At 47.6% G+C, this 8744-nt stretch overlaps 1 protein-coding gene across 1 annotated transcript in view; it reads right to left on the bottom strand.

Moving 5' to 3' along the window:
* Positions 1 to 225: 225 nt before the first annotated feature.
* The window catches only part of PRMT3 (protein arginine methyltransferase 3), a 72311-nt gene continuing 63792 nt past the window's right edge, over positions 226 to 8744 (bottom strand). The window contains exon 16 of the mRNA XM_068147803.1: positions 226 to 903. Within this exon, the coding sequence (XP_068003904.1) occupies positions 794 to 903 (110 nt within the window). The 3' untranslated portion in view covers positions 226 to 793. The remainder of the gene's footprint in view (positions 904 to 8744) is intronic.

Genomic DNA, 8744 nt, shown 5'->3' with positions numbered 1-8744 from the left:
GTCTCTTCCAACCTTGGTGATTCTGTGATACTGGACAGCATAACCTACTGATAAGCATCTAGGCCTGAACCAGACTGCCACTGGGTGGAGGCCCAGCTGTCAATGCTTGTTGGGATGGTGGCTGAGGCCAGGTGTGGCCCTGCAATGCCTCTGTCTCGCTTATCACAGCAGTTAGCTGCAGATGACTTCATGCAACAACAAGAGAACTGGCAACTGCATCACACACCATCCTTAGTTCGTTTATTTAGATAAATGTAACCCAAATGTGAGATCAGGTTTTTAATTACAGAAGTGTAGCAAAAATAAAGTCATTGCTGCTGCAATCCTGCAGGTGGAATTCCAAAACTTATCCCCCCTGGGATTTTCCAGCTACTCTTGAACTGAATTGTGTATGAGCACACCTCCTTTTTTCCTCATTAAAACAAAACAAACCAATTCAGAAGGATTTTGCCCGTTGGAGAGTATGACATTGAGAGATCATGTTTATTGTTCCTCACAGCAAGCCTTTGTTGTGTTTTGTTTTTCTTCTCATCCAGCAGTCTCATGTAAAGCAAATCCTCTTTCTTGTCTTCCCCACCTCAGGTGGAACAGCTGCTTTTGTCCTCAGTCTCCACAGCCCAGCGTGAAAGCATCCAAAGGAATTCTCAGGTCGAGGTAAGCTTGCATGTCCTGGTGTGTGCCAACGCATACACAGATCCAAGGGCTCACCACTTCTGGGTACTCACAAACAGCTATCAACAGCTACACCTAGCATTTAAATTCGACCTTTCCTCAAGTCACATGCACAGAGTTTTCACTGCAGGCTGTAGGTCTGCTGCCTGTCCTTCACCACAAGGGTTATGAAGAGGGACCGTGGATCCTTCCTGTTTTTGCGGACTGTGATCTTCCCTCTCAGGGCCTCTCCTGCAAAAGCAAACCAGAGATCACTATGGACTTACATTACTGAGTCACACACAGTAACAGCAAAGCTGCTGAATGGTTTAGTAGTTTAGGTGGGTTGGATTGGTTGATGGGTTGGACGTGATGATCTTGAAGGTCTCTTCCAACCTGGTTTTTATTATTATTATTGTTAACATCTCCCTGTGAGGACAGGCTGAGTGAGATCACAGAATCAATAAGGTCCATCCTGTCACCCAACACCTCATGACTACTAACCCATGGCACCAAGAGCCACGTCCAATCCCCTCTTGAACACCTCCAGGGACGGTGACTCCACCACCTCCCTGGGCAGCACATTCCGATAGCTAACAACTCTTTCTGGGAAGAAATTTCTCCTCACCTCCAGCCTGAACTTCCCCTGGCACAGCTTGAGACTGTGTCCTCTTGTTCTGGTGCTGGTTGCCTGGGAGAAGAGACCAACCTCCACCTGTCTACAACCTCCCTTCAGGGAGTTGTAGAGAGCAATAAGGTCTGCCCTGAGCCTCCTCTTCTCCAGGCTAAGCAACCCCAGCTCCCTCAGCCTCTCCTCACAGGGCTGTGCTCAAGGCCTCTCCCCAGCTTTCTTGCCCTTCTCTGGACACGTTCAAGAGTCTCCATGTCGTTCTTAAATTGAGGGGCCCAGAACTGGACATGGAGATGGAGCAGAGGAGCCTGAGGGGTGCCCTCATTCCTCTTGATAAAGATGTGCAGGGCAGCGTTGGGAGGATGGAGCTAGGCTCTGCTCAGGGATGTCCAATGACAAGACAAGGTGTCCAGAGAAGGGCCATGAGGATGAGCACAGGGCTAGAGCTCCTCTCCTATGAGGACAGACTGAAGGAGTTGGGGTTGTTCAGTCTGGAGAAGAGAAGGCTCCAAGGAGACCTTATTGTGGCCTTCCAGTATCTGAAGGGGGCTACAAGAAAGCTGGGGAGGGACTTTTTTAGGGTGTCAGGGAGCGATAGGGCTGGGGGGAATGGAGCAAAACTACAAGTGGGGAGATTCAGATTGGATGTTAGGAAGAAGTTCTTCACCATGAGGGTGGTGAGACACTGGCACAGGTTGCCCAAGGAGGTGGTAGAAGCCTCATCCCTGGAGGTTTTTAAGGCCAGTCTGGATGTGGCTCTGGGCAACCTGCTGTAGTGTGAGGTGTCCCTGCCCATGGCAGGGGGGTTGGAACTGGAGGTCCCTTCCAACCCTGACAATTCTATGATTCTAGCTTCTCTCCAGCTAGGACAATTAATCTATAGTTTGACCACACAAGTTTTCAGAACTGCTACACAGTGAATTTTTGGATATATTTTAAGATCTGTAGTAACCAATTTTTGAACCACTCATCAAGACTCAAGAGCCTCCAAGGAGCAAAACCCCACAGCTTGCATTAATCCCTGCTTCAATCTTACCATTTAAAACATTCATAGGAAATAATAAAGTACAAAAAAATCTAAACAGAATTTCATAAATGATAGCTGACTTCACAGAACAGAGCCCTCAGATTGTGTCTGTGCAGGCAGCTAATGAAACAAAGCATTCCCATGTTCTGTTTCCTGTGCAGTAACTACACTGAGCCTGCCTTTCTAAACAGCCTTTTCAGAGGGCCGAAGCAAGCAGCAGCAGTGCAAGCAAGTAAGAGAAAGGCAGCTCTGAACAATTAATCAATGTCATGTAGATAGAAAATGACTGATGTTTTTTCCCCCCTTCTGCTGTCCTGTGAGCTGCCTGGAGGAAGCTGTCTCTGGGACACAGCTGCATCACCTTGCTCTTATCACGCTCAGCTGAATGCAAGGAAACCACACGGTGCCATTGCAGTTTGATTAGGACAAAACTGAATCCATTACCACCCCCTTCCTGCATTTTTATTATCCCTTGGGGAGCCCTGAAATTTGTCCCCAAAACAGAACAAAAAAACCCCTTCCAAAAGCATTCAGCAGGAGTGCTGCACAAGCTTGCTAGCACAGGGGGAAAAAAAGGCATCCCTAGGTCCACACTCACCCACTGCCGAATCACAGATGTCTACAGCAGCCCCAATATACATGCTCTGAACACCCAAGTAATTCATTTTGGTTCTGGCTTTTATGGTCAGTGAAGCTGTAATCAACTGCATCTTTCACTTGTTTGTGCAAGACAATCACCCATCAGGCAAGCCCACAGGCTGTGAGCAAAGCATCCAGCTCTGGAGCCCTCAATACAGGAAGGAAAAGGACCTGGTGGGAGCAGGTCCAGGGGAGGGTCACTATGCAACAGTGAGGCCTAGCATGCAAGTGAAGAAATGCAGTCCTCAAAAGCTTTACTCCAGAAGAGCTGGTTGGAAGGTAGTTTCCATACTCAAAGCAAGACAAAAAGCATTTGGAGTGGGACCAAGTAACTTACTCTTAATCCTCCCATTTCATCTTCTTAAACTGCAGGCACTTGCAGCTGTACTCAGGCTGACACTTCCCACTTGGCCATGACTCTCACCAAATCCCCGAGGCAATGAGATCCAATGAGAGAAGCAATCACTACCTTTTGGTACTACCCATCTGATCTAGGACAGCCTCCTTCCACCAGCTGGCTACTTCGAGAAAGTAAGCAGCTGCTTGCCAGCTCCTTCCCTGTCACACCACTGTTTGCCCTCTTCTGAAGTTCTGCCTTCTCCTTTTCTGCTCTGTGTATACTCTCTGAAGAGCTTTTGTACCCAACTGGTAGTTTTGACTCCCAAAACTACAAAGAAGTCTGCACAGCCAACTGAATAAGGTAAGGCAGCCTTGTATGGCTGCCTAAGCTCATGTGCACACACTGCAGGTGCCCAAGATTCCAAAGGTAGCTCAAGAACCAGAAATAGCTGTCAGAGGGAACAGTGACAGCCAGATACGTGGTCCTCCAAAATGCATGGCTGCAGTAGCCAAACTCACTCACCTAGAACCAGTTTTAACTCACTGATTTTTGTAGTAGAGATCCTAAGCTGTGCAGCCTTGCCCCAACCTCTGACTAGCTGTAACAACATTCTGAGAAAAACAGATTGCTGCTGTATGAGCCACCTCCACCTGCAGAACTTGCCAAGTGGGGCACACAGAACAGCATGAGAAGCCCATCCAAGATTTCCTGCTTAGGTACAGAACTTTCAGTCTCTTTCAGCAAGATAAACCAGCCCTAGGATGAGATTCTCTTAATTTAGTGCCTCAAACATTTCCCCAAAGTCAACAGGATAATTTTAAACTGCAGATTTCATAGAATCATAGAGTGGTTTGGTCCAGAAGGGACCTCCAAAGGTCATCCATAGAATCACAGAATTGTAAGGGTTGGAAGGGACCTCAAGAATCATCCAGTTCCAACTCACCTGCCATGGGTAAGGACACCTCACACGAGAGCAGGTTGCTCACAGCCACATCCAGCCTGGCCTTCGAAACCTCCAGGGATGAGGCTTCCACCACCTCCCTGGGCAACCAGTTCCAGTGTCTCACCACCTTCATGGACCCCTCCAGTCCAACCTCTCCGCTGTCAGCAGGGACATCCCCAACTAGATCAGGTTGCCCAGGGCTTCACTGAGTCTTACCTTGAGTATCTCCAGGGATGGGGCCTCAACCACCTCCCTGGGCAACCTGTTCCAGTGTTCCACCACCCTCATAATAAAGAACTGGTTCCTAATATCCAATCTAAAGCTGTTATTGCTCCTCATCCTGTCACTTTGTAAATAGATTCTCCCCATCCTTCTTGTAGCCCCCTTCAGGTACTGGTGGCTGCTCTTAGGTCTCCCTGGAGCCTCCTATTCTCCAGGCTGAACACCCCTAGCTGCCTCAGCCTGTCCTCATAGCAGAGGTGCTTCAACCCCCAGACCACTTGTGTGGCCACCCTCTGGACCCTCTCCATCAGGTCCATGTCCTTCCTATATTGAGAGCTCCAGATGTGCAGACAGTACTCCAGGTGAGGTCTCACCAGAGCAGAGCCAAGTGGCAGAATCACCTCTCTGGATCTGCTGGCAACGCTGCTTTGGATGCAGCCCAAGCTGTCATTAGCCTTCTGGGCTGCATGTGTAAGTTTCCAAGCTACAATGTAAGACACACAGGATTTAGTGTGCTCTCCAAATTCAAATGCTAACAATTAGTAAATCTGAAAAGCAGGCATCACTTCTGGAGGTACTGCTTGCAAGCAAATAAGCGACAGCTTTCTACAGACACCACGCTGCAGCTGCAGGCAGGCAAAACAGACACTCAAAATCCCAACCTGGAACCAAATTATCCAGCTGGGATGCTCAAGATTGAAGCATTTCAGCAGAAGATTGAAGCATTCAGACAGATTGATTGTGCTGGTGTCATTTGCTCACTCTTTACAACGCTCTCTAGGCAGGCAAAAGAGCATTTTTCAGTTTGTAACTTTACAGCTACCCAGTTATGGATACTGGGGAGTTAAGGATAATCAAGGATTTTACAGGGGCTTAGTCATGCCAGTTCTGCTTCAGCTTTGCTGTGCTAGCCCCTTTTAGCACCACAGAAAGACAAATCAAGGTTTTATTTCCACTGCAAGGCAACAGCAGGAACATAAAAGGCCGACAAGATGATGGTTTACTGCTAATAGGCTTTGCCTGCATAAGGGCCTGGGTTTGAACTTAAACACACTGCTCATGAAAAGATTCTGTTGACCCCTTAAAATGATCACAAAGAAGTATTTCATTTAGTAGAATCATAGAATTGTCAGGGTTGGAAGGGACCTCAAAGATCAGCCAGTTCCAACCCCCCTGCCATGGGCAGGGACACCTCACACTACAGCAGGTTGCTCACAGCCACATCCAGCCTGGCCTTAAAAACCACCAGGGATGAGGCTTCCACCACCTCCCTGGGAAACCTGTTCCAGTTTCTCACCACCCTCATGGGGAAGAACTTCTTCCTCACATCCAACCTGAATCTAGCCATATGTATTTTTGTTCCATTCCCCCCAGGCCTATCACTCCCTGACACCCTAAAATGTCTCTCCCCAGCATTCTTGTGGCCCCCTTAAGATACTGGAAGGCTACGATAAGGTCATCTCAGAGCCTTCTCTTCTCCAGACTGAATAGCCCCAACTCTCTCAGTCTGTCCTCATAGCAAAGGAGGTCCAGCCCTCTGCTCATCCTCATGGCCCTTCTCTGGACACCTTCCAGATTCTTCCTGTAATAGAGGCTCCAGAGCTGGACGCAGTGCTCCAGCTGGGGTCTCACCAGAGTGAAGCAGAGGGGGAGAATCATTTCCCTCGATCTGCTGGCTATGCTTCTCTGGACGCAGCCCAGGAACCCTTGAGATGAATGCTTGAGACAATCAGACGAGAATGCTATTCTGTATGTAATTTCTGATTTGTAACTCAGCAGGGATATTTCAACAAACAACAACAGGACAATATTGCTGTTTGGGCCATTAATAAGAAAAGGCCACAGCTTTGGCATCCCCATTTCAGTTTTCAAAATAAAGACATTTTCTGGCTATTGAAAGGGCTAAGTGAAGCTTTGGACTCTGCAGGGAGTCTACAATGCAATATTCTTTTGTCTGAGAAAATCCAGTTTTTCTGGCAATATCATCTGTTTTCTTTCTCCAGGTTCTTTACTTCTACTGCTTGCTAAGCAGTTAAAGCATATCCAACACGCTGACCCTATCCTTTTTTACTTCATTGTACAGCAGCTTCAAGTCTCTCATCACAGTCTGTGAGGAAGAAAATCAGCTTTTCAGAAAGAATCAGTAGCAAAAGGCTCTCTCCCCCCCCCCCTTAAATCTAAACCAAATCAACAGAAATTTTCCATTAAGGCTATACAGAAAGCTGGCTACCATAGGGAGGTGCCAAGCTGCAGCTCAGTGGCAAAGCAGAAGTATTAATTAGGTATGACTTCCATTAGAATCATAGAATCAATAAGGTTGGAAAAGACCTCAAAGATCATCAAGTCCAACCATAGCCTCACTCTCCAGATGCCTGGACCTAGTGTAAACCTCTCCCACTTCACCCCAGAGACTGCAAACCCTGCACACATGCTGTAGGCTGCGGCAGGAATGGCAGAGGGGGGAGGGTCGGTTGCAAGCCCTGTTCTTTGGCTTGTAGTGCCTTGGTGCTGTTAATAGTTAGAGATCAAAACATTCAGTCTCTTTTATGGCTGAGAAAATAGATCTATTTTTACAACAAACAACCTGGCATCAACCAGCTGAGAAAATGAGCTAGTTCACACTGCAGAACAAAACAATTTTGCCATGGCATAAAAGGAGCTTTTTCTTGTTAAATACCCAACAAGTTCAGATAGCTGTAAGCTCAACCTCTTTTACAGAGCAAATCCAAACACAGTCACTGCTTTATAACCACTTCAGGCATATCTCCAAAAGCTATAAAGCATCTGATAGAGACTTTTAAGTCAGCCTCACTGTTCTCCTCAGAATTAGAGATCTGATGGCAACATTTTTCTTCACTGGGGGCACAAACACCCACTGCCCTGTCTGAAAGATGCTTTCAAGACAAGCAGACATTTTGAATGCGTTTTATACCACCAAATTCTTCTCCCATAAGCTATGAAGATAAGATAGAATAGAATAGAACAGAACAGAACAGGTTGGAAGAGACCTTCAAGATCATTGTGTCCAACCTATCATCCAACACCATCTAATCAACTAAACCATGAAACCAAGCACCCTATCAAGTCTCCTCCTGAACACCTCCAGTGATGGTGACTCCACCACCTCCCCAGGCAGCCCATTCCAATGGGCAATCACTCTCCCTGTGTAAAACTTCCTCCTGACCTCCAGCCTAAACCTCCCCTGGCGCATCCTGAGACTGTGTCCTCTTGTTCTGGTGCTGGCTGCCTGGGAGAAGAGACCAACCTCTGCCTGTCTACCACCCCCCTTCAGGTAGTTGCAGACAGCAATAAGGTCTCCCCCGAGCCTCTTCCTCCCCAGGCTAAGCAACCCCAGCTCCCTCAGTCTCTCCTCACAGGGCTGTGTTCCAAACCCCTCACCAACTTTGTTGCCCTTCTCTGAACACACTCCAGCAACTCAACCTTCTTCCTAAACTGAGGGGCCCAGAACTGGACACAGGACTCAAGGTGTGGCCTAACCAGTACAGTGTACAGGGGCAGAATGACCTCCCTGCTCCTGCTGGCCACACTGTTCCTGATGCAGGCCAGGATGCCATTGGCCCTCCTGGATGCCTGGGCACACTGCAGGCTCATATTCAGCCTACCATCAACCAGCACCCGCAGGTCCCTCTCTGCCTGGCTGCTCTCAGTCACTCTGACCCCAACCTGTAGCACTGCATGGGGTTGCTGTGGCCAATGTGCAGAACCCAGCACTTGGATGTGTTTTGTTGTGGGAATCATTTTAAGGAAGATGAGCTAATAAAGGGAAAGGAAGGAGTTAAGGCAAGAGTGATCTTGAAGGTCAGCTGGGTTGTGTTCACTGCTTCAAAGCACACTGTTTCTGGGGTTGTCTTCAGAAAGTCACTGCACCTAGACTACAATTCTAGAGCCAGGCACACCTCCCAGTGATTTCACACATTTGGTAAATGTCAAATGATCTATGCAGTATTAAATAATGTGCATACTGTAACAAATGTCATGGCACTTAAGACAAAAAAATCATCTCTCACTTCACACTGTGACATTGAAATTTAATGAGTTGCGGCGAGGAGACCTTAGCCTTGTCTAGAGAGAGAAACTGAACAGAACACAAGCACCAATGCACCAATGTATATGTGCACCCCAAGGAGTGGCAGGACCTAGGGATATGCAGCTGGCAGATTTGCTTTCTAGTTCTTTTTTAACACTTATGTCCTTTTAGAGGTATTTTTTGTTTAAATTTGATGGTAATGATTGCCCATTGGAATGGGCTGCCTGGGGAGGTGGTGGAGTC

This window comes from Melanerpes formicivorus, unplaced genomic scaffold (assembly GCF_026170545.1).
Source record: "Melanerpes formicivorus ecotype bairdi unplaced genomic scaffold, bMelFor1.0.p_v2 SCAF_16, whole genome shotgun sequence".
NCBI lineage: Eukaryota > Metazoa > Chordata > Aves > Piciformes > Picidae > Melanerpes > Melanerpes formicivorus.
The sequence above is the reverse complement of the archived record's forward strand: the minus strand, read 5'-3'. Positions and strand labels throughout refer to the sequence as shown.